Source organism: Chelonia mydas, chromosome 10, assembly GCF_015237465.2.
Source record: "Chelonia mydas isolate rCheMyd1 chromosome 10, rCheMyd1.pri.v2, whole genome shotgun sequence".
NCBI classification, from domain to species: domain Eukaryota; kingdom Metazoa; phylum Chordata; order Testudines; family Cheloniidae; genus Chelonia; species Chelonia mydas.
In genome coordinates this window covers 81743880-81769391 of record NC_051250.2, presented here as the reverse complement: position 1 = coordinate 81769391, position 25512 = coordinate 81743880, and the positions used below count along the sequence as shown (strand labels likewise).

At 40.9% G+C, this 25512-nt stretch overlaps 2 protein-coding genes across 5 annotated transcripts in view; one reads left to right on the top strand and one right to left on the bottom strand.

Moving 5' to 3' along the window:
* SPG11 (SPG11 vesicle trafficking associated, spatacsin) overlaps positions 1–9733 on the bottom strand; it is a 60338-nt gene extending 50605 nt beyond the window's left edge. For 2 of the 3 annotated variants that reach the window (XM_037910268.2, XM_043524370.1), the window contains exons 1-6: positions 9340–9713; positions 7598–7782; positions 6647–6874; positions 5090–5288; positions 4311–4448; positions 1210–1667 (exon numbers count right to left, since the gene is read on the bottom strand). In XM_037910268.2, the coding sequence (XP_037766196.1) occupies positions 1210–1667; positions 4311–4448; positions 5090–5288; positions 6647–6874; positions 7598–7782; positions 9340–9626 (1495 nt within the window). In that variant the 5' untranslated portion in view covers positions 9627–9713. Of the gene's footprint in view, positions 1–1209; positions 1668–4310; positions 4449–5089; positions 5289–6646; positions 6875–7597; positions 7783–9339 lie in introns of all 3 variants that reach the window. The other variant, XM_037910267.2, reaches the window with a different exon arrangement.
* A 1982-nt stretch (positions 9734–11715) lies between these two features.
* CIAO2A (cytosolic iron-sulfur assembly component 2A) lies at positions 11716–25158 on the top strand. Of its 2 annotated transcripts, none has more exons than XM_007059513.4 (5): positions 11716–11919; positions 14649–14813; positions 18864–18913; positions 22936–22981; positions 24661–25158. In XM_007059513.4, exons 1-5 carry the CDS (start codon positions 11805–11807, stop codon positions 24756–24758), a joined length of 474 nt encoding a protein of 157 aa, XP_007059575.2. In that variant the 5' UTR covers positions 11716–11804; the 3' UTR covers positions 24759–25158. The 2 variants fall into 2 exon arrangements, 1 of the variants encoding a protein (XP_007059575.2); XR_005226996.2 differs by having other exon boundaries at positions 11718–11919; positions 22936–23103.
* The last annotated feature ends 354 nt before the right edge of the window (positions 25159–25512 follow it).

Genomic DNA, 25512 nt, shown 5'->3' with positions numbered 1-25512 from the left:
TCTACCTACTCTGTATGTGTAGGTATATTGTCTTACTATATGTTCCATTGTATGCATCCGATGCACTGTAGGCTGTAGCCCACGAAAGCTTATGCTCTAATAAATGTGTTCGTCTCTAAGGTGCCACAAGTCCTCCTGTTCTTTTTGCGGCTACAGACCAGCACGGCTGCTCCTCTGAACATGGAGGCAAGGAAACTAACTAGGCACTCCACGGAGCTTGCGTGTGTGACCCTATGAGGAAAGCATGAACTACCTGCCTGTGCAGCAACCACAAAAAGCCCCTTCCTAGATCAAGAGAGAGAGACTGCCACTTGCTTCCGTCACCGCAAAGGTAAAACCATCCACGCTGGGGGTGACATAAGGAGAAACGAAGGGAAAATACAGGGGAAACAAAGCAGACAAAAAAGAAAAGAAAAATGCACTAAACAAAGAGACCCCAATCTGATTCAGATTCAGGGTCACAGGCCATCAGTAGGGTTGCCAAGGCTCCAGGATTGGCTTGGAGTCTCCCAGAATCGGCATCGATCTCCCAGAAACCATCGAAAGCAATCCAGGAGATTTTAATAGGATATATTAAGAAAATGACATCACCTCACGTTGGGGAAAAAAAATCTCCCGGAATAGCTTCAGTCAGAGTTGGCAACCCTAGCCATGAGGAAGAACTCTCGCTTTATGGGCCAAACTCTGCCTTCAAATATAACACTCACAACTCCCAGTGGAGTTTATATGAGGTGCAAATTTATAACTCAAAGCAGGATTTGGCATTAAACTTTTCATGAAGCTCTGACTTACAACAAGACGTATGATGAATCACTGTCTTTGAAACTTAATGTTCTAAATGGCAGGGTTTAAAATAAAACATAGATTTAGCAAATATAACTGTACTTCCTATCTAAACCTGAAAATAAAATTGGATGGTTATAGGTTTTTCTATACAATTATTCACTATGATTGGTGAATTCATACTAAATCAGTATATCAAAAAATTACAAACTACGCACCAATTTGTTTAATTTACACATACTGAATTTCTGTTAAAACAGGGCCACAAAGCTATTGTAGGGCCCCATATGACACTCACCCTCAGCAGAAAAGCATTATGAATTGGGGAGAATCATATTAGGTAGACGGGGGAAGCATATTGTTAGTACAGACCAAAATGTTTTCAACAGAAGTCTTCACCATATTAGTTAAAACCAAAAACCTCACCTGTCTGAATGAGACACAACTGCTCCTCTCCACTGCAATCCACATAAATACAGTTTTTGCCAATGTGATAATATGTCACATCTTGCGTCTCTAAGTCCCACAGAGCAACAGTCAATTCTTTGTCACCAGCTGACAATGCAAACAGTGCACTAAATCCTGTCACAGATTTACACTCAAGTTTCATCATTTCTTCTAGTCCTCCTGGATGGATTTTTTTCCATTGTCTTCCTATGTCATTGATATTTGCATAATCTTTTTTTGTTGATTCGGAAAGGATATAGACAATGTCTTGTGGAATGGAGGACAAGATCTTCTCAGACGTCTCACAGATTTTATAATCATAATGTTCAAGATGGGGAAGGTACTGGTACCAACGTAAGCAAATGTTAGATACCAAATTTGGAGAGTCAGGTCTCTTTGACGTGTTACATAATGAGGACAAGTGTGCTTTCCATGACCTCGAGAAAGAGAGAAAAATGTACAACCAAAATCATGATAATGACAGTCATTTACAGGCTTCAATTTTAAAAGGTTACTTTGACCAAAAACCATAACATAAACTAACATTTATGGACAACATCTAAAATCCTGCACTCCACCCTCAAAATACTGGCAAAGTAAACTAAAACTATTTTAATACTGATGATTTATTTGGTGCAACTGAGTTGTATGTTTACAACCACATTAGCTCATAAATTTCACTAAGTTCAGTATTGATCTTTGTTTTTAATTTTCTCATAGCATTTCTCGAGTTTTTTTGGTAAATAAGACATTCATCAAATCAAGAGAACTATTTTGACTACATAAAGTTGTTACAGCTTTAGATTTAAGAAGTTAATATTAATGGTATTTTGTTTATCTCTAAGACTATCCATACATCATAGTTAAAATACTAAAATTAAAATACTACATGTGAACAAAACATATTCAGACTATTTTTATTCTAATTTACTGAAGAAGTCAACAAGCATGTGGACAACAGTGATCTAGTCGATATACCGTAGTATACTTGGACTTTCAGAAAGCCTTTGACAAGGTTTCTAACCAAAGGCTCTTAAGCAAAGTAAACTGTCGTGGGATAAGAGGGAAGGTCCTATCATGGATCAGTAACTGGCTAAAAGATAGGAAACAAAGGGTAGGAATAAATGGTCAGTTCTCATAATGGAGAGAGGTAAATAGCAGGGTCTTCCAAAAATTTGTACTGAGACCTGTGCTGTTCAGAATATTCATAAATGATCTGGAAAAGGGGGTGAACAGTGAAGAGGCAAAATTTGCAGATGATACAAAATTACTCAAGATAGCTAAGTCCAAAGTTGACAGTGAGGAATTACAAAGGGCTCTCACTAAACTGAGTGACAAAATGACAGATGAAATTCAACGTTGATAAATGCAAGTAATGCACATTGGAAAACATCATCATGTAAAATGATGGGATCTAAATTAGCTATTACCAGTCAAAGATCTTGGCGTCATCATGAATAGTTCTCTGAAAACATCTGCTCAGTGTACAGTGGCAGTCAAAAAAAGCTAACAGAACGTTAGGAAGCATTAGGAAAAGGATAGATAAGACAATATCAAAATGCCATTATATAACGCCATGGTACGCCCACACCTTGAATGCTGCATGCAGTTTTGGTTGCCCATCTCAAAAAAGATATATTACAATTGGAAAAGGTGCAGAGATGGGCAACAACAATGATGAGGGGGATGGAACAGCTTCCATCTGAGGAGAGATTAAAAAGACTGGGACTGTTCAGCATAGAAAAGAGACGACTACAGGGAGATATGACAGAGGTCTATAAAATCATGACTGGCATGGAGAATGTGAATAGGGAAGTGTTATTTACCCCTTCACATAACGTAAGAACTAGGGATCACTTGATAGAATTAATAGGCAGCAGGTTTAAAACAAACAAAAGAAAGTACTTCTTCACACAATGCACAGTCAATCTGTGGAACTCTTTGCCATGGTATGCGGTGAAGGTCAAAAGTATAACTGGGTTCAAAAAAGAATTAGAGAAGTTCCTGCAGAATAGGTCCATCAACGGCTATTAGCCAAGGCCAGGGATGCCACTCTATGCTCCAGGTGTTCCTAAGTCTCTGACTGCCATAAACTGGGACTGGACCAAAGGGAATAGATCACTCAATAATTGCCCTGTTCTGTTCAATCCCTCTGAAACATCTGGCACTGGTCACTGTCGGAAGACAGGATACTGATCTGACACAGTATGGCCATTCTTATGGACAAGGATATGTATTCATCTGTGTCAAGCATAAAGAAGTTCTGGTGGGACTTGTAATAGGACACCATGTCTGTCAGTACTGGTTCAAATCTAAGTCATAGTAGTATGACAAGGACACTATTGTCTCAAGGTTGGTTAGTGGCCTATGGAAAATGGACGGAGACCATCTAATTAATTTCCTAGCAGTGGCCTAAGGACCACACCATTTTTAAACTAAGATGAGCTAACAAATTTGTGCACAGCTGATTTTAGAACTTGCAAAATTTGTAATTAAAATTAAGTAGTCTAGTAATATGTGAATCACCTAGATCAGTGACTCTCAAACTTATTTGATCGCACCCCCTTCTTTGTGTCTGTAGTTTACACTCTTCCCGCCACGTACATATACTGATAAAAAAAAAACTCTCACTAAATATTAAAAACAGTAAGACATTGATTCAAACAGAGCCAATGATCAACTGTAATAAGAGCAAACACAAAACTCCGACTGAGGTCAAGGCTTACAATTAAACATACACACCGTGGTGTAGCAAATGGATTAACGTACAGATGATAACAACTTTGTATAATGCTATGGAATCTTAACAGAAATCCGTCAAAATGCAGTGCTATCTAGAGTGAAATGCACAGTGCCATCTGAGGGAGGACCTGATATGTCTGGAGGAATCAGCTCCGCTAGTTATTCATTGTTGTGGATAAAATGTGTGCAGTTTTTTCCTAAAGCTTCTCACGCCCCTGCAGAATACATTCCATGCCTCCCCAGGGAGGTCTTCCCCCCAGTTTGAGAATCTCTGACCTAGATTATGATGTAGCAGGAACTGTAACAGCTCGTGTTAGAAGGTATTTATATTTACATACCTGTCTGTCCGGAAAGAAAACCTCATAAGTTTCATGCTGTAATCAGAGCTGGCAAGGTCATCCTCATCAATTCCTTCCAGTCGTGTCACAGGAAGATTCTGAAAAATTTTCTTACAAAATAAATGCCCAGGGAATTCTCTGCAAATAAAGATATTAAAAATAATTCAAGTTACACCTCCTCCAAAACTTTTAATGACTATTTTTAAAATGCAAATTTTCATATTTATTCTATAAAGTCACAAAATTATTCTGATGAAAAACTGGAAGATAATATTGCAGAGAAGTGGTCCTCTCTCTAAACTCAACAGCATTCCATATAAATGCATTCACATAATATAAACCCAGAATATGATTCTGCAACCCTTTTTCAGGGGAGCAATTCTTGCAGGGTCAAATCTCCAGTCAGCAGTTATCAAATAGAGGTGGTAAATTTAAATTGCTAAGCAGTTCCAACAGAATACCTTAGATAATTCAAGGAGCTGCTACTACCCAGTGCTATCTGAAAAATCACAATATATCCCTCGCCTCCTACAGCAATAGTACACGAAGACTATTTTTCCGCTTGCTCGAGTGGAAGAACATATGTTGAAGCACACTGATTTGCAAACTTTTAAGAAACATGATTTTTTAATATGCTTTTACAATATCTCGGTGCCAGTCCTACCCAAATGGACGCTAATGGGAATTTGGCTTCTGACCTCAACAGGCGCAAGATTGGCAATAATTTAAAACTAGCTAGCCTCATAAAAATGTATGTTAAAACTGTGCAGCAAACATACCTGAAATACAAATTTAGATCAATAGAAATGGCACAATTAGAGGAATTAACGATCACAGCGACATTGAGATCGTGCGACACCTTTACCGAAGTGAGGGGAGATATGATGGTTGTATTCTTGTTCTCATCCTGCACGTTTGCTTGGAAGAGTGCAACATCAACATCTGCTAGATGCACACCATCTATTGTATCAAATATGTCTTTATGCCAAAGTCAAAGAAAGTGACACGTTTCAAAACTCTCCAACAAACAAAAAATACATAACAAAATATAACAGTGAATTTCTTGTACTTTGTTTCCCAAGGCAGGTGTATATGTATATAGTCTTCAAGTTCTTGCACAGCAAGGTATTTATAATTATTATTTTTTTATGTTTCACCGTAGCACTCAAAGGCCCATTCGGGATTAGAGCTCCATTGCCCTAGGTGCTGTACAAATGCAAAGTATGACATGTGCCCTGCTTCATAAAAAGGTGACAGTCCAATTTAATTAGAAACTCTCTGTCTCTAGAGCACATATTGAACACCATTTCTATATCCACTCTCCCTGCTGCCCCGAACTTCATTCTTGGACAATATGTGTTTTTGATTATAAAAGAAAACTTTGCAAAGTACAGTTTTAATTAACAATGACTAGAGCAGAAGAGGTCTTTTTAAATTTTGGCAGTACAAATTGCAAGGTTGCTGGAATAACAGTTTTAGACTGAGTGGACTGAAGATGAAGTAAAACAATCTCTCTGAATAGTAATTAACGTAATGAATATTGGCCTATTGGTGAGAGACTGCTTGAAAAATGTTCACAAGCCTATTTTAGAGTTCTGGATAAGAACATGGAGTAGGGGCATTAACAAGAAGTCAGCCACCAAAAATGATGCAGTGGACTCCAGTCTCATATGAGAAACTGTACCACTGCTATTTAGCAAGACAACAAGCTACAGAATTTGATCAAATTTGAACGATCTTATCTAGTTGTCTTGGAAAGTACAACCTATAAATTACTTTGAACAAATATTTTGAAGTTACTAGTATAAGTTTGTAAAACCATTAAGAATGTAATTAAAAATCAACTAAAATCTAAATACTATTAAAAAACCCTGGACCTCTCTAAACGAGCCTTCACTTTTTTTGGCAATTTTTTGCTTATTGCCAGACGCAGCTGGAAGAACAAAATAATGGGATTATTACACAATGTAAAAAAATTAGCTGGGAATAGAGATAGCTGAACAGTTTGTGAAGCAAATGGCCACCATCCTGCCCACAAGAGACCAAAAAGTTAGCATCTACAGTGTAATAATGAAGCTCCACTGGCCTGGTGAGACCATGTTGGTACCTGTACTTCAGTTTTTCACATTGAACTATGCTATCACATGGACTAGATGGATGAAATAACTTCAAAATAGCAAGGCTTGAATTTCCTTCACGAAACTTGTGCTTAGTCCTGAAAGGGTATCAAGAAATATTTTTTTCCTGTTATCTACATTCTTTTTCTTCATAGTATGACTTTACTTTTTTTGATCAATTATATTGGGAAACAGTCTCCCTCCCATTGCAAAGGATACATATCCAACCAGAGTTATCTAACAAAAATAGAACCCCTCTACAAAAGTTCACATCTGTTATTCTCTCCAAAGCTTGTGGAGACAAATCAAGGATAAAGCAGTCAAGTGCCTGTAATTCTGTATCTTCTCCAGGAAAATCAAGGTGCACAAGAATAAAATTATTCAACAGCAGCAAAGATGTGCTCTTTTTAAATGACAGAATCCTCACAGACGATATTGAAGAAAGACCTGTAAAATTATTTTTAAAGAATCAAGTTTTTTACATATCCAAATTGGTAGTTTTGATTGGAGAGACACTTTAAGATTATAGCTTAAATTCATTGTCTTAGCCTTTTGATCAATGTAGTGTGCCAAGATCACTGTGGTCAGAACAGTTCCAAGAATAGCACTAATTTATTTAACCAACTTCTACTACACAAAGCCAACAGGGGGAACACAAAACAACATTTTCTTAGACACTAAAAATACTAATTTTGAAAATAAAATATTTTAGCAAAGGAGACTTTAGGGAGAGGGATCTTAAAGTTATTTAATGTATCAAGGCCCTGATCCTGCAAAGATTTACGTATCTACTTAATTTTATACAGTGACTTCAATAGGCTAGTCACTGTGTAAAGTTAAGTAATATGCTTAAGTCTCTGCAGGACCAGCGAGAATATTCTCAACTACAGAACTTTCTTATTTTCATTTGATCAGGTGAAGTGCATGTCTGTCTGTAATATTTATATCATTGCCATGCAACAAACCCATTAGCATTATTGATGAGCAAGCACATGCTTCATCAACATAGGGAGTTCCAAACCCACAACATTAAAAATGACAGCATGAAAATATTTTACACCTTCCTAGGGGCCAATCCTGCAGCCCCTTCTCATGTTAATAGTTGCTACAGCATTGGGCCCATAATCACCAAAAGATTAAAAATATGGAATATACATTTAATATACTCACTAATATTTTTAACTTCCAGAAGTTTTTTAAGTCTCTCTTCATTCCAGCTGTACAAGGGAGTTGTGTCAGATTTTCCATCCTCTCTATTGAGCTCATAGACAAACAGTTCATTGTTTTTACTAAGAGCCAGGAGTTTTGACTTGTTTCCTTGTGGATCATTATTTTCTGCATCCTCCCACATGAAGCTATATTTAATAACAATATTTAATATGTTACATTTATTCACATTATTCTCTTCCAACTTCAGTCAACTCCACAGTTCAGAAAACATAACAAAGCAGTTAAAAAATATCCAGTGTGGTGTTTCATTCACACACACACACAAAACTAGGACATTGACAGGAAAACAGTGAAATATATACACATAAAGTGCTATCAAATGTCCAAACTAAACACTAAAAAGGAAAAATATTTTCTTGCTCTTTTATCTGTTTTAGTTATAGTGATCATAAGTATTACTTGTAACAACAATAGGCACAACGCTTTCAAAACATAATGAGAACATAATGAGATTTTTAAGCTGTCAGTGATGCTTCAATTTTCAGGGAGGCTGTAACAGTTTGTCTGTGTTCCAAGACAGAGAAGATTGCCACGCTTCAGAAAGATAAGGTGGGTGAAATAATACCTTGTATTGGACCAACTTATATTGGTGATAGACAGACAAGCTTTCCAGCTGCTACACAGTGACAGAGCTCTTCTTCAGGTCTGGGAAAAGTTCTCTCAGGGTCACAGCAAAATGCAAGGTGGAACAGATGGCTTAGCAATAAGTAGTTAGCACAGGGGTAGGGAACCTACGGCCCGCATGCTGAAGATGGCACGCTAGCTGATTTTCAGTGGCACTCACACTGCCTGGGTCCTGGCCACTGGTCCGGGGGGCTCTGCATTTTAATTTAATTTTAAATGAAGCCTCTTAAACATTTTAAAAACCTTATTTACTTTACATACAACAATAGTTTAGTTATATATTAAAGACTTATAGAAATAGACCTTCTAAAAATGTTAAAATTTATTACTGGCACGCAAAACCTTAAATTAGAGTGAACAAATGAAGACTCGACACACCACTTCTGAAAGGTTGCCAACCCCTAAGTTAGCACATATTGGAAAAGCCACTCCAGGGAGAAAAGTATCAGGGGGTAGCCATGTTAGTCTGTATCCACAAAAATGACGAGGAGTCCGGTGGGACCTTAAAGACAAACAGATTTATTTGGGCATAAGCTTTCATGGGTAAAAAACCCTCTTCTTCAAATGGATGCATGCATCTGAAGACGTGGATTTTTTACTCATGAAAACTTATGCCCAAATAAATCTGTTCGTCTTTAAGGTGCCACCGGACTCTTCCTTGTTTTTACCCCCGGGAGAGTGGCCGGCTAACGCCTCTGCATTCAGAGGACAAATAGAGGGGGTTAGCGGGTCACAGCAAGACCCTTGCAGTCTCCCCCAGTCCATTAAGTCTCCCCCATTCAGGGCTGTTAGGGCTTGAAGACGGCCCCGGAGAAGAAGCTTATGTGCACCCCTGTGGCGACGAGCAAAACAATCCCCAGCGCGTGGAGACACAGGGGCACGCCAGGGCGCCGCCCGACAACCCGTGACAGGGCTAAAGGCCCGACGGCCGCCAGGCAGCACCACCCCGCCTGAGGCGCGGCTCGGGTCCGGGCGCGCCAGCCCCGCCCGCCGCACAGCGCATCCCCTGGGCTCGACGGGACCCCCCGCCGCGCCCCGCCCGCGGACCCGCCACTTACTCCGCCCACGGTCCCGGGATGGGGCTGCCGCGGGCCCGGCCGGCCCTGCCGCAGGCCAGGGACCTGAGGTGGAGCCCCCCCGAGGCCAGCCGGCTTCCCAGAGCGTCCTGCGCCCTGTTGAGCTTGACCTGGGCTGTGTCGCCCGGGGGGCTCCGGGCCTCCCGGGCGAGGGGCACCAGCAGCACCCGCAGCTCCCCCTTCGCCCCCTCCATCCTCCGGGGGCCGCCAGCCAGCTTCCCCCAGACCGAACTTCCGGCTTCAGCCGGGCGCGACAAGGGCGCGGCCATCTTGCGCAGGGCACGACTTCCGGCCAGCTGGCGCGAGAGGGCGACGAGACCCCGAAATCACTCTCTTCGCCTCTGGAAGCGGGCATTCCACTGAGACTACAACTCCCAGAATGCCACGCGGCAAAGACGAGAGGCTCTTGTATCCAGAGGGAGTATTGCAGGGTGGGATTTGTAGTCTCTGGGCGTGCTGGCTGTGCAGTGCAACCAAGGAAAAGCAGGTGAGTTGAAATTCGTAGTCTTATGGCAGGGGTGGCCAGCCTGAGCCTGAGAAGGAGCCAGAATTTACCAATATACATTGCCAAAGAGCCACAGTAATACATCAGCAGGTCCTCATGGCAGACGCAGGGGAGGGGCCGGAAGGGGTGGAGTGGGGGCAGGGCCTGTGGCAGAGCCAGGGGTTGAGCAGTGAGCACCCCGCCCCCGGCACATTGGAAAGTTGGCATCTGTAGCTCCAGCCCCGGAGTCGGTGCCTATACAACGCGCTGCATATTAACTCCGGAGCCACAGGTTGGCCATGCCTGGTCCATGGGGCCATGCCACACTGAGACTAGTTGTCTGCTCATATCAGGAGGATCTCTGGATAGATTGCTTGCTAGCTAGTCCATTTTAGATGGAGCATTATATGCTGTGACTTCTGTTTTCAATGGGCTCCTAACCTCAGATTCAATCTTAGACACTGAGTCTGGGGACACACACGTTTGAGCAAGCAGTTGGGAGTCAAGGAGTTTAGGAGGGTTCTAGAACCTGTATCAAACTTAACCCGTAACTCCCATTGTCCAACCAGCCATTTTCTGTTTATTTTGTAACTCCTAACTGGTTTGACCTTGACTAATCATTTTGTAATGGAAATTAAGTTTACCACTTTATCAGTTGCTCTCTGAAAATCTTACAGGGTACTAATATTTGAAAGTAGCATGATTTCTAAGAGCAGAGTGCCAGAGACTTTTTATTCTGCTCCTGTGCATGTGTCAACACTATCATTTGTTTGAGGGGAAACTCTCAAATGCAATAGGTTCAAAATATTATATTAAAACATTTCCATGACGCCTTCCTTCACAGAGACATTCAAAAATAAAATTTCCTGGTGTAAAATACCCACTGGAAATAAAACAATAACACCTAGTAGTCCTCCAAAGCAAGTACTACAACAGTATTTAAATTACAGCAGCCAGATTGTGCACCTCACAAACTATAAAGTCAGAGGCTCTCTTAACTGGGATTATAGATGTGTATGTATCTATGACAGAAGCCTGTTCTCCAATTAACCTTTTTCTTGCTTTCACTGCAGGAAAAGCAGAGGAGCAACAATCCCAACAAATGGTTTATATCTGTGATTGTACAGCTGTTGCAGCCGCTATTTTAGATGCTGATCGGTTTTGTAATGTATTGTACAACATGGCCCCAGTTCGGCATTGAGCTTGGCAGCTGGAAGGAAGGGGACTGTGTCAGTAGAGCTTGTTGCAAGATCAGAGTCTATGTGCCACTCTTGCCCTGTGCTGGATGGAATTTCAGACCTGCTCAAATCTGGATGATTGTTTTATCCACCAGCCACTAAACTACAGTACAAATGAACGCTCAGCACTGAGGGATTTCCCTAGACCCCCCCAACTGTCCCATCCTCCTCCAGTTACCCCTGCAGTGATGCCAATGTAGTCGTTTTCCAAAACCCCCCTTCCCCCCCGTAAATTCGAACACCCCCTCTAATTTCAAGTCCTGGGGAAGCCTCTGCTGCTGACATCTCTAGAACGTGCTGTCGCCGTGCAGGGGTTGCACCCCACACAGGACACGAGCGCTGATGACAAACCCTGCACAAGTATGACTGTTTTGGGGGCTGCTCTCCCCAACCCGGGAAAGGTGTTAACACACTGAATTGCTGCAAAGCTCAAGTCAGGCTTACACCCAAACGTGCCCATTACAAACACGCCCCTGGCACAGCTGCTCCCCAGGGCCGGGCTGGGTGGAGCGGAGCATCCTCCAGGCTCCCCCGCCCCAACCAGCCCGGGCCCCGCCTAAACCCCTGTCACTTCCCTAGGCGCTGCAGGCTCCGCGCGCCTTGTATGCCCCGCCCCTCGTGATCTGGCCCCGCCCGCTCGCCGTCGCCTATCCGGAAGCTGCCGGGGAGGGCCGCAGGGACGGTGGCCGCGCGGGGCTGTTTCTCTCCGATGGCGGAGCGGAAGGATGTCGCTGGTGGCCGGGCTGCTGGGCCGGGTGCTGTGGCTCTCCGGGCTCCGTAGCGGGGACCATGCGCAGGGGAGCCAGGCCATGGAGCAGGACAAAGCGCTCGAGGTGTATGGTGACTATCTCAGCCGGCGCGGGGAGCGGGGGGTCAGTGCCCCGGGCGCGGGCGGGGAGCGGCGCTTCTAGGTCATTCGCCCCGCCCGAGAGCAGGGGACGGGGCTAGAGGAGCTCTCGGGGTCCCTTCCAGGCCTGTGAGGCGGGCGGCGAGCGGCTGCTCTGGAGGAAGGGGCGCCCTGGGGGGTGCCCCTGGCGGGGGGTGGCTGGCTGGCTGGCTGCTCTGAAGGAAGGTGGGTGCCCCGGGCGGGTGGGTGCCCTGGGGTGGGGAGGGCGGGTGGCCGTCCGGCCCTGGCAGGTGGGTGAGTGCTTTGGTGCTGAGAGCTTTGGGGTGGGTTGTTGGTGCCCAGGTGCAGTGGGGCAGGGAGAGAGAGGTGCCTAGGGACCCACCTGGCCCTGAGATCTCTGGAGGGTGGGAAGCTGTCTCCAAAGCCCAGGTGTCAGCTGAACCTCCCGCAGGGTCACTTCCACTGGGGAAGTTCCTTTGTTACTTCATCCCTCTGGCTAGGGCACAGGCCCGACGCCCTTGGCAGTTAATGTGAGGCGGGTAACTCCAGAAAGGGCAGACGGGGCCGGATTAATCTTTTGTGGGCCCAGCACCAAATAGATTTGTGGGCCGCCCCTGGAGGCAATGGAGCACGCTGCGGGGAGGTCAGTCCCCAGAGCGAGGGGCCAGCCAGAGGCAATGGGGCATGGCATGGCAGGGGCGGCCCGGCTGCCCCCAGCCCAGCCCAGCACGAGGGCACTATTTACAAACCGGCAGTTGCCAGATGCACCGTGGCCTGGCCGGCCCTGTGCTGCCAGCATGCCCTTTCCTCTCAGGGGCGGTCCCATGAGGTAAGAATACTGTGTTTGTAGTAGTATTTTCCTATAAACATTGGAGCAATTCCAAACCACAAGTCGTCTAGTTTACAATCTAAATATTAAAACCAAATCTGGTGGCAAAAGCATTTTGTCCATACATTATAAATCAAGTTTAGATTTAGTTTTTAGCCGGAAGGGCAAAAAATAGCAAATACTGAATTGGAGGCCAGATTGAAGACCTTGTGCACGCTGTTCTAGAGCCACTCTGTTGTAATTACTGATGGAAAGAGGGAAGTTAGCAGACTTGAGTGGGTCATCAGTGGCACACTTTTCATTGGCATTAATTCGGATTATTAGCTGCACTTCAGATACTCAGTATTTGTATCCCATATGCTATCTGAAACATAGCCTTTTTAATATACTAAGTAACTCTAAAATCTTAACACTGTTCAGAGATTAATTTTACTAGGAAGAAGGCACTCTGATTCTTGATTTTATTATGCAACAGATCATCCTGGACATACATTAATTCCACTGTGTAAACTGATGAGTCACTGACTGTCAGTAAAACTTCCTGGCAGGAAAGTTCAGTGGGTCAGTTTCAGCCCTTGTGTAACTCCACTATAGTTAATGGCATTACAACAGGGCTGAATTTGGCCCATTTATATATAAACAAGTTTATGAAAAGTCCAAAGGTATTTGATTCAATATTAGCTTTTATTGCCAGCATTAAATGCTATCACACATGTAGGATGAATATTGTATTCACCAAAGGGCTTTGAGACATTACTTTTAGAAAATGACTTCTCATGCAGTCTATGGGCAGAAAATAAAGCCAGTTGAGAGGACCACACTGAGTACTCAAAGAATGTAATCAAAGTCATTTTGCACACTCTGAGTTCATCCATTGCTGGAATGCTTTTCCACTGAAAGAGCTTGGGGTTGTTTTTCAGCAAACTGCATTTGCATGGCGTACCCCTTTTAAAAAAACAAAACAAAACGGATTAGGTTTGTAGTATGGGCTCCAGTCAGCCACATCTATAGTAGGTTGATTAAAAAAAAATTTTTTTTTTTTTGTTAACAAGGTTGACTTAATCTGAAATTAATCAGATAATGATTTTTACGAATTTATTCTTTATTTGCAACTGTTGATGTTAGATCATGCAAACAAATTTTATCCTGTCACTTGTTCATGAATTCCTCACTGTAAGTATTTGGTCACTGAAATCGTATTGTATTGTTTCTGTCCAGTGATTGGATGATCTAAACTTATAAACAGGAGGATACCTCTTTTTCAGTTTATTAATTATCCTTAAACAGTTGTAATAGTTTTGAATCCACAATGTAAGCACTTCATCTGGAAAATGCTTAGTGTCTCCAACTTCTATTGATTTTTTTTGGGAGCAAGAGTGGCTTAAAACCTTGCAAAATTTGCCCATATATCAGAAGTTCCTCAAGTCAAGGATCTTATTTTCCTATTCTTCTGTGAAGTGCTAAGCATACCAATTTCAGTAAGAGAGGTGTCAACAACCACATTGCCTGTGTAAAGGGTTTGATGTAATAAGATAATACTATAAACTAAATCCATACTGTGTTCTGGGTAAGGTCTGTGTTTTGCCTGTGAAAACAGTGCAGAGCTGATGCACTCCATTTGTAGGTAGTAAAATGCTATGTTCTTTGACCATGAAAGGTAGAAATGTTTGCATTGTATGGAGAGGAGCAGACCTGGTGAGGTACAGGTGGTTTGGTTTCTGCTCCTCTTGGGTGAACTGAGCCAACAAGATGTTTCTGTAACCGGGCCTCTCCCGGAGAGGAGGTGAAAAAACTAGGCTGGGAAGAGCAACTTGTTAAAAACCTGTGACTTTTCCCCTAACCCTCTAATGTATAAAAGGCATTTCATTTCTGGTGTATGCCCTTATGCTTTAGATATAATTCGAACTATCCGGGATCCAGAGAAGCCTAGCACTTTAGAAGAACTGGAAGTGGTAACGGAAAGTTGTGTTGAAGTGCACGAGACAGGAGAAGATGAATATCTCGTTATTATCAGGTTTACACCAACAGTACCTCATTGCTCTTTGGCAACTCTCATTGGTAAGATTCATATTCCCATAAATGGCCGTGTAGTTTTCTTCTAAAATGTGCAACAGTAAACCAAATACAGTGGAGGTTCATATGAGTAACACCAATAAAAATAAAGTATTTTTTCCCTTTTTTTTTTTTTTTGCTTGGACTTGTATATTAGAAAGCATTATACAAAGCAGTCAAAAGAAATATTGTAATATTTCTTAAACTGACTAGCATTTTAAGAAGCAAAAAGATCCTCTAGGCCTTGTTCAGGAATGATGGCTTTCAAAAAGCCTCTTCATGATTTGGTAGTTCCAAGACGCACGGAGTTAAGAGAGGAAGAAAAGGAATTGTGAGTTACGTGTACATGATTGCTGCTTATTAGGCCCTAGCCACACTAGTTTGAATAGTATTGGGCTTGACAACTGTCTTCAAATATGGCTGTCACGGACATGGACCTACCACTCTTTTACAGCTCAGTGTAGCCAGAGGTTTTCTACATATGGTAGTGCAAACAATGACACTGGACTAGTCCCTTTAAGGTAATCTATAGCACAACTTCTGAATACAGCTGCAATATGGTTTGGTGTGGAAGTAAACCATTTAACAGCTTACTGTTACTGTAGGTGTTTCAAAATGTTTAACAAGCCACAGTACAGATAGGGCTTTAGTATTTGCTTTGTTGCGTCTTAGCTAAGGAGCCCAAGGTGGCCTTAGATAACTATGGTGGCCAGACTTTAGAAATAATGGGGAGAGAGGAAGCATTAGTGTTGAAATGAATGTAGAGCAGTGATTGTTAAGTAATACTGTGCCTTGGTAGTATATGATGAATAGGGAGTAAAGCAATGTGGTTTATAGTGTAGTCTTGTCTTGAGAGATTAATCTTCACTGATTTAAGAGAAATAACATATTGGGCTCTCTTCAGCAGTTCTTACTCATGCAAAACTCCATTGAAGAAAATACTATGGGATTAGAGCTGTGATGGCTTCTGTGTCTAGGTCTGTTAAAAATTGAAGTTATATTTTTAATTTTTATTTATTACAATCTAGGGATTGTACATTTACCCAGCTAGTATCCTCCTGAATATGAATAGCTGATAGAAGTTGATTTTTACTTACGCTAGAAGGGTACGTTCCAAAATGTTGTATGGTTCCAGCATTACTGCAGAAGTTTAAAGAAAAGCAGTTTGTCAGATCTTAAAAATAAAACAAACCCTGTTACGTACTGTTAAAAGGTCACAAAGTAGAACAAGATTCTACTCTTGTGTATTTTCTTTGACTATGTGCTTAGTTGGGATGTTGTTTATCCTGTTTCCTTCCTGTGATGAAACCAGACTTCAGTTCTCTGAAGTTATGCTGCTTAGTTATAACGTATCAAGATTAACAAGCTTTATAATTCTAAATTAACACAGACAAAGGATTCTCATTTTACATTTTAAATACTTTTTTTCCTTGAAGGAAAATAAATGTTTGAATTTAACCAAGAAGTAATTCATGCTGAAGTATCACTCCACTTCTTTGTATGGGAAAGTGAAGTACAAATGGTTAAGAATTAATCAGCCTATTTTAGGACTGACAGCTACTTAATCATTTACTTAGGGCTTATCTACGTAGGGAAGCTGTTTTGAAATAAGATAGGGTGTGAATTTGAAGCGCAGTAGTTGGTCATGCTATCTCCCTGTATAGACACTCTTCTGTTCCACACTTAGTGCCTTTGTGTAGAATAAGAGTGTTCATATTGGGAGCTAGTATGGAATAACTGTTCCACAATAGCTATTCCAGACAATTTGCTGGGGTAGAAAAGCCCTTACAAAAAACAGATTCTGTGAGGTCCAAAGCACTCTCAACGTCAGTAGGATCAGGCTCGGGTACAGTAGCTATTACTTACAGTATATGTATTTAAATAGTCTGAAGATTTTTACTCTGATTTTTAAGAAATAAAACAGCTGACTCTTTTAGAGTACTGTGAACTTGACTGCCATGGTTTGATTTCCACAGGCTTTGTATTCTTGTGTTCTGAGTGACCTCTGTTTCTCCACAGTTCCTCATTCTGTAAAAGGAAAGGGCTACAGCAAGTATATTTAAGCAGCTAGGCAGCACATGTAAGAGTAATAGCAATAAGCAGTTTGCCAGAGTTCCTCTCGTGCATAGGCTACTTGATTTTAAATTGGTGTTTTATGTCTTTTTACCTACTAGGCGCTAAATAGCCTGGGACCAACCGATTGAGAGTTAGTCTGTGTGGTGCTGAATTTCTATCCGCCTTGATAGAACTGGGTTTGGCAGAACTGAATTATTATTTTTTTTAAATAATTTTGACAGATAATAGCAATGCTTATTTTAAAGCTTTTTAAAATGATAGTTTTTTTAATTTTCAGTTGTGAGAAATTATGGACTGGTCTGATAATTGGGGGGGAAGTCAGATAATTATTTAATGACATGTTGAGATTCAAAAAGTAAAAGCTTTATAACCATTAAAACACACATTGTCAACATCACATGTCAAAGTATACAAAGTAAATATCCTTAAGCCAAACTCAAATAAGTTCTCAAGCATCATTTTTCTTACTGTACCTATTGGTAAGTTTTTATTATTATCAATGGAAATATATTTTTCATTGGTCGGTATGTGTACATTGAGATCGACATTTACTGACATTTACCAATTAAAAATCTGATCCTTCCAAGCCTAGATATAATAGAGAGGGGAGTGGCTGCCAGGGTGTTCTCCATAAAGGCCCCAGGACTCTGGAATCCCCTCCTGTCCCTGCTCTGAAGTAGTCCAGATTTGTTGACTTCTAGGGCATCTTGGAGGGCCTATTTCTTTCAAGTGATTTTTGAGGCATGGGCCAATATACTGAGGTGTTGGTATTTCTAGGGCTGCTGCTTGATAGAAGGGTTGAGCTGATGGTATGGCATTTTGTTCTAACTAATTGGCAGGGTGCTCAGAACCTGTGCACGGGCGCTCTTTACTATCTTTCAATTTAGAATAAACAAATATATTTTTAAGAAGTCTGTGACGGCCTGGATATTTACTCTCTGAAAGGAGCTGGCAGCTGGGAGAGTTATGGTTGTTATTACTGTAACTGAGAGTGGCTCCTGGTCAGTCCAGTGGCTAATCTCCAGGTCACTGAAAAATGAGTCACATACTTGTAGTGGTCTTCATACTCTGTACTGGATTCAAGCATCCTCTTCATCTGTCTGCCCTGTGCCAATGATTACGAAGATGAACCCATTAGATTTCAGATGTTTCTCTCTAGGTTAGTTGCATGTCATCTCCTAATTTATCACTAAAAGCATATAGTGACTACAGTGATGAGTACAATAGAAAGGCCTAATTTAGATAACATTGTGTTTGAGTGTTACATGTAAGCAGTCAATACTTTTTTACTGATGTGTCACTTGCTGGTTTTTTAGATTAATCCAAGATTTACATCATAAGGTCCTTAGGACAAGGACTGTATCCTTTCTGTGGTTTGTATGATACTGAGCACGTGTTCAGAGTTTAACAAATAATTTAATGTACATTGAAAATTAAGCAAGGAGTAGATGATAAATTTGGGAGACAGAAGAATTCCCTGCTCCCCCAAGTTGTTCCAAGATTGTGTTCTTTTCAAACTGTTTGCTGAACTTCTAACAAAAGAGAAATCTTCCAAAAGAAATAGCTGCATTATGTCCTCAGCGGAAGTTAAGTGCGGTCACAATAGTAGGAAAGAACCTCTAGTACAGGAATGTAGATGAGGAGAGGAGTGATCATTCTATAAAGTGCTTGGAGACTAAAGTCTCTCTCTCGGTACAAAGCAGGCACAGAAAAAGCTTCCCTATTAGCCTGCCTTGTCCTAGATGATCTGGAAGAACCATATATTGGGGTCAGAGGGTCTCCATTGTCATTCATTCATCCTGCCCTCTTTCTACTGAGAATGCTACAGGGGTGACAATTGCCAATTGTATAGATGGCTTTTGTGATGTAGATGTATGTCCACTGGAAATTAGGCAGACCAAAAAAATTGTTTAAATCATCTACAGAACTCCTTGAACTTGCGAATGAAAAAAATGTTTTTTATTGTTTGTTTTTAAACAGGGCTTTGTTTGCGAATAAAACTTCAGAGATGTTTGCCTTTTAAGCACAAGGTAAAGTATTCATTTCTACCATTCTCATATCAGATTGTGCGTGGATGTATGCCCAATACCAAATGACAAACTTAAAAAACCAAACAAACTGCAAGATTGCTCACTTAGTTTTAAAATTGTGGTCAAAAAGATCTGTTGGTGTTTTTAAATAGTGCATAGTAATTTGCATATGGAATAATAGGATATCTTGCTGCACTGTCCAGCATATAAAGGAACTTATGAGTCATAGTGATTATCTTGTTCCTCAAAGCATTTATAAAAAAAAAATCCTGTTTGTTCTTTCCACATAAATCGGGTTTTGCTAAACTCTGGAAAGGGGAACTGTGCTAAGGGCAACCTCCTGACTTTTCCACAACCCATGTCACTTTATTTTTGACACGTGGTCGGGATGGATTGTGGAAAATACAGGACATCTTAAAACAAACAACCCCAAATATCTATCTAAGTCCTCCTAATGCCTTCAAGGGAAAGAATTATGGGCCACAGGAACATTTCAAAGCAGCCAGGCATTGTGAATTTTATTAATGTTTAACTGGTTACTGAGTTTGTTTGTACCGTTGGAATAACTGGTGGTGGTTGTCCCCAATGATTCCTGAGTGAGTAAGCGAGACAAGGCGACCTGAAGGTAAGGTAGTGAGTAACGTGCCAGTGTCAGTTGGAATTCTGATGTTAAGGAATAAAGGTGCCCTCTACAGTTCATGTGAAGATTCTCTGCAAAACAAACAAAAGGGAAATGGGAGCTCACAGTGAGTTTGCTTGGAGAATTTGTGAGCACTGAAAAGGTAGGAAATGGAACTAGGATTTGAAATGAGATTTCTTATTCCTGTAACTTAAATAGGAACACAGGGATTGCCATATTGGACCAGGCCAGTGGCCTACCTAGTCCAATATATCATCTGACGGTGGCCAGCACCAACCACTACAGTGGAATGTGCAGGAATCTAAGGAAATTTCCTAACCCCAGTAGTTAGAAGCTGGTTCATGACCTAAAGCGTGCGGGTTTATAGCTCTTCCAAAACTCACTTAAAAAATACTTGTCTCTGGACTTAAATACATTTCAAATTTCTTAAGACTGTGGCTAACATCCAGCTTCTAAGCCTTTGTCTTCACTACCCAAAAGTGTGTGTTGATATTGCAAAATAACGAATGCATGTTGGTTATTTTGTTGTGAAGAAGCCCAGAGGCCTGTTTTGGCAGTGAAGACCTAGCCTGAGTGTTAGTGCCTTTCTGTTGCATAGGATACCAAATACCATAATATGTGATGTTAGATATATTTGCTGCAATACTTTGAGCTGATGTCCTGAATCATTCCCTTATACCAGAGTTTCAGCACTGGATTTTCTTACTTTTGTAGCTACTTGCCTGAGGCTTCATGCTTTTGCGAATAGTCTCACCACAAAAACTGTGACCCATGTTTCTAGAAAATTGTGTTAGTGACGCTGTGCGCTGCCAGCTATTTAATCATACCCTTGGCCCTAAAGTGATTGGTTATATAGTGAAAACAACTTAAAATTTTTGGTGCTTTAAATTAATGAAAGGTACATACAGTTCATTTCCTTAATTTGTACAGCAGATAACTTCAGTAAATAAACAACTTCACTACAAATAGCCTTGAAGTTCAAATTTGTGGATATCATTAATATGCTGCCTGGGAACAGCCTTTTTTGAGAACTGTTATACTTTATAATATAAAGAAAAGGAGTACTTGTGGCACCTTAGAGACTAACCAATTTATTTGAGCATAAGCTTTCGTGAGCTGCAGCTCACTTCATCGGATGTATCCTGTGGAAAGTATAGAAGATCTTTTTATACACACAAACCATGAAAAAATGGGTGTTTACCACTACAAAAGGTTTTCTCTCCCCCCACCCCACTCTCCTGCTGGTAATAGCTTATCTAAAGTGATCACTCTCCTTACAATGTGTGATCTCTATCAAGCATTCTTACAACTACAATACCCACCTGTGGAAGTGAAGAAACAGATTGATAGAGCCAGAAGAGTTCCCAGAAGTCACCTACTACAGGACAGGCCTAACAAAGAAAATAACAGAACGCCACTAGCCGTCACCTTCAGCCCCCAACTAAAACCCCTCCAATGCATTATTAAGGATCTACAACTTATCCTGAAGGATGACCCAACACTCTCACAAATCTTGGGAGACAGGCCAGTCTTTGCCTACAGACAGACCCCCAACCTGAAGCAAATACTCACCAGCAACCACATACCACACAACAGAACCACTAACCCAGGAACCTATCCTTGCAACAAAGCCCATTGCCAACTGTGCCCACATATCTATTCAGGGGACACCATCACAGGGCCTAATAACATCAGCCACACTATCAGAGGCTCGTTCACCTGCACATCCACCAATGTGATATATGCCATCATGTGCCAGCAATGCCCCTCTGCCATGTACATTGGTCAAACTGGACAGTCTCTACGTAAAAGAATAAATGGACACAAATCAGATGTCAAGAATTATAACATTCATAAACCAGTCGGAGAACACTTCAATCTCTCTGGTCACACGATTACAGACATGAAAGTTGCGATATTACAACAGAAAAACTTCAAAACCAGACTCCAGCGAGAGACTATTGAATTGGAATTCATTTGCAAATTGGATACTATTAACTTAGGCTTGAATAGAGACTGGGAGTGGCCAAGTCATTATGCAAGGTAACTTATTTCCCCTTGTTTTTTCCTACCGCCGCCCCCCCCCCCCCCCCCCCCCCCGACGTTCTTGTTAAACCCTGGATTTGTGCTGGAAATGGTCCACCTTCATTATCATACACATTGTAAGGAGAGTGATCACTTTAGATAAGCTATTACCAACAGGAGAGTGGGGTGCGGGGAGAGAAAACCTTTTGTAGTGGTAAACACCCATTTTTTCATGGTTTGTGTGTATAAAAAGATCTTCTGTACTTTCCACAGGATGCATCCGATGAAGTGAGCTGTAGCTCACGAAAGCTTATGCTCATATAAATTGGTTAGTCTCTAAGGTGCCACAAGTACTCCTTTTCTTTTTGCGAATACAGACTAACACGGCTGTTACTCTGAAACCTATAATATAAAGGCTATCCAAGTTTGGAATTGTAATGTAATATACTTCCGTGCAGAGGATCTGTAATAGTATTTTGAGCTCAAACTCTTGCTACTTCAAGATACTAAGCCACATGGAGGCAAAATGCACTTCCTGAAAGTAGAGAAACCCTTTTTGTTCTATATGTGACAACTCTCACTGCTTCTTCACATCCCCTTCTCAGCCAAAAGATTGAACTGCATTGACACTTTCCACAGAAAGCCCCATTAGTCCCCATTGGCGAAAGCTGAGAATGATGTGACAAAGAGCTTTAAAGAATGTGGGGTGGGGGTGGTAAATATCGCTTAGGATTTTCTCCCTGAAAGGGTCTTATTTTTCAAATGTGTTTAAATAAGCTGTTTATGAAAGGTTTCAGAGTGAAGTGAGCTGTAGCTCACGAAAGCTTATGCTCAAATAAATTGGTTAGTCTCTAAGGTGCCACAAGTACTCCTTTTCTGTTTATGAAAGTGACTGTTGCAGTTCCTGTAGCCTCTAGACAAACAGCTCCAAAATCAGGATCTACAGAACACTAGCTTGTGGTTTACAGAGAGCTGGCTGGAAAGATAGTGCTGGCTCTCCTCCCTATTTCCAGCTGCTTAACGGCATTAAAAGAAAACTTAACATACACTTAAGTACTTTCCCAGTAATACTTAGCCATGTAAGTAATTGATATGGTTACCTCAGTTTGACCACCAATAGGAGTGATCACCAATAGAGCTGTGAATTGGAGGGGAGATGTCCCGTAAGACATTCTCGTAAAATCTAGACGATGAAAAAGCTTGAGACCTGCCTATTGTGGACAACAGGATAGGATAGTTCACAAATGTTCATTGTTAAATCAGTGTGCATACTTTGTACAGCTATTTCTCTTTCCCAACAGTATGCAGGAGTACCGCTATTCAAGTGTGTGGCTAACATTGTTTATTTCTTATCTAGTTGGAAATTTATATATCTGAAGGTGCCCATTCCACTGAGGAGGACAGTAAGTGGATTTTTATAAATTGAATGACTGTGGCTTCAGAATCTGTGTGTGGCCCACCACCCTGGGTATTAGTGCAGTGTCATAGTTGCAGGATGAACCATGCCATTGGGAAATCTCAAAATGTAAGTTGCTGCAATGAAATTCAAACTTGTTCATGTTGCACATCTAATATATCTTACTGTGATATTGAGGGTTACATTTTTAAAAGGGGGGAAATAAATAGGAAGTATTGCATATGTGCAGCTAAGTACATTTCTGGAATTTCTTTACTTTGAGTGGTTGATCTTGCAATCTTATATTAATGCTAGACTGTTTGTATTATGGTTTTTAAAATGTGGAGGAACTGGACTGGCAAGCATGTGCCATAGAAAATCTGAATTGTAAAATTGTCTTTATTAAAATAAAACCAATTTTTTTTCCAAATAAAAAAGAGCCACAAAGGACTCCACCCATGCCAGGTTTTGCCCTTTCACTTCTTTTGTTCTAAACCTGAATAGAATGTTTTTTTAACATGGAAAATTTGGGGTGCATTTGGGATTTTTTTCCTTTCTCTCAGTCACATAGCTAGAAACTGAAACTAGAGAAATTCAGATTGACACAATTTACCTAGGGATGCAGCGGATTCTCCATCACTTGGAGCCATTAAACATCCACTCTTGATTTTTACACTCTAGCTTAACCAGAAGTTATGGACTTGATGCTGGAGTCACTTTGTGAAATTCTACGGCCTGTGTTCTGCAGGCAGTCAGACTAGGTGATCCTAATGGTACCTTCAGGGCTTAAAATCTATGCAACTTTACCAAACTTCAATGGGAACTAGTAGTTGAGTTCCCAAATGCAGGGATATTGGAGCCTAAGAAATTAAAAGCAAAATTTAGAGCTCATAAAATTTCAACTTTGACAATTCCTACCCAAGATCAGGATATAGATGCAAATGTAAGAAAGGAGTATTAGTGCTATTATGTCTTAATGATGGCTTTTCTGTTACAAGGAAGCAAAATACAATGTTTGTTCCATATTAGCCAGTTGTCCAGATTGTCCCGTTGTTGTGAAGGGTTGAGAGGAATTTAGGGTCGGATGTGGCTCTACAAATTTTACATTACTTAAGGACTGCAGAATATCCAGCATGAACAGGGTGTTACGTATTCCTTTCCTGGACTAGAAATGCCATGAAAGTGATAGTGCTTTCTAGTGGCTGTGTGTGACCTTTCTCCCACTTGCCTCTCTTTCCCTTATCTCCTTCTAATCTCTCTTTGTTCCATCCAAGATGCCCAGTTCAACACCACTTTCATGTCATTTCCCCCATTCCTGTGTGTTTTCGGTACGCCAGGAGCATCTCCTTCAATAGGTCTATCTTGCCATCTCCATTTCTACCTGCGCTGCACTCCTTTGGACAAATCTATTCTACAAATCCTAGTCCTCTTCTCCATAGAGCAAAGTGATTATAGTACCTCCTATCAACATTTAAAATTAAAATTATAAAATAGAAGAAAGATGTCACAATCCATTTATTCCTTTTGTCTGTTGTCTTCCATTCCCATTGCTTGAGATTGCTAGTGTCTACAAAGATTTCGGGGACCTACTTCAGTGCAGGGTCAAGTATCTAGCACAATGTGATTACTGTACAAGAATTCCTCAGTAAAATGGCTCTGACTTACTTTTCATCTGATATTTTGCAGTCAACAAGCAAATAAATGATAAAGAGAGAGTAGCAGCTGCGATGGAGAATCCAAACTTGCGTGAAATTGTGGAGCAGTGTGTTACAGAACCGGACTAGCAGCTACAGTAACCACAGAGCTATGATTATTTTGATACATTGGTTTAATTATTTGTAAAACTTCAAGGCCTTGAGTTTAATACTTACATTGTTTGTACCTTCCACATGATTTTTAAAGGAAACCATTTATAAAGCGGATGTAAATTATAAGAAGGTGGGTAGCAGTATATAAAATTATATGAAGTGTATAGTGTTCTAAAGAATTTGTAATATTCAGTGTTCAAAGAGAAATATTTTAACTAGTTATTATGATCCAGCTGTGTTGCCTTCTTCTGATGCACATTGTGATACAAAATCAATTTTGCAGGTTAAAGTTCCACTGTGCTCAAATGGAATATGTTTCAATCACTACACTGTAAAAAAAACAACAAAAAATAAAAATTGATTCTTATAATGAAAAGCTACTTCCTGTTTTGAATGTTTGTGCTCTTAATTTTACTATCTCTCCTGGCATGGTAACTAACAGAGAAGTAAACATTTTGCTCAAGTGTTTTTGCTGTTGGTAAAATGTTTTCTCATAAAAATTGAAATTAAATTTAAAACATTAGCTGACGCTCTAAACTTGAATATATTTTATAAACGGTCAACAGATCAGTAGTAGTATACTCAAGAAGTGTTAAATGAATACTTCTGCATTTCAAATGCTCTTTAACCTTTAATCTTATGTCTGCAAGAAAAGCACTTCTTGTACTGCCATGATGTCCAAATGATATTAATAGAATGTCAGTGTGAATTAATAGAATTTTTCAGAAGA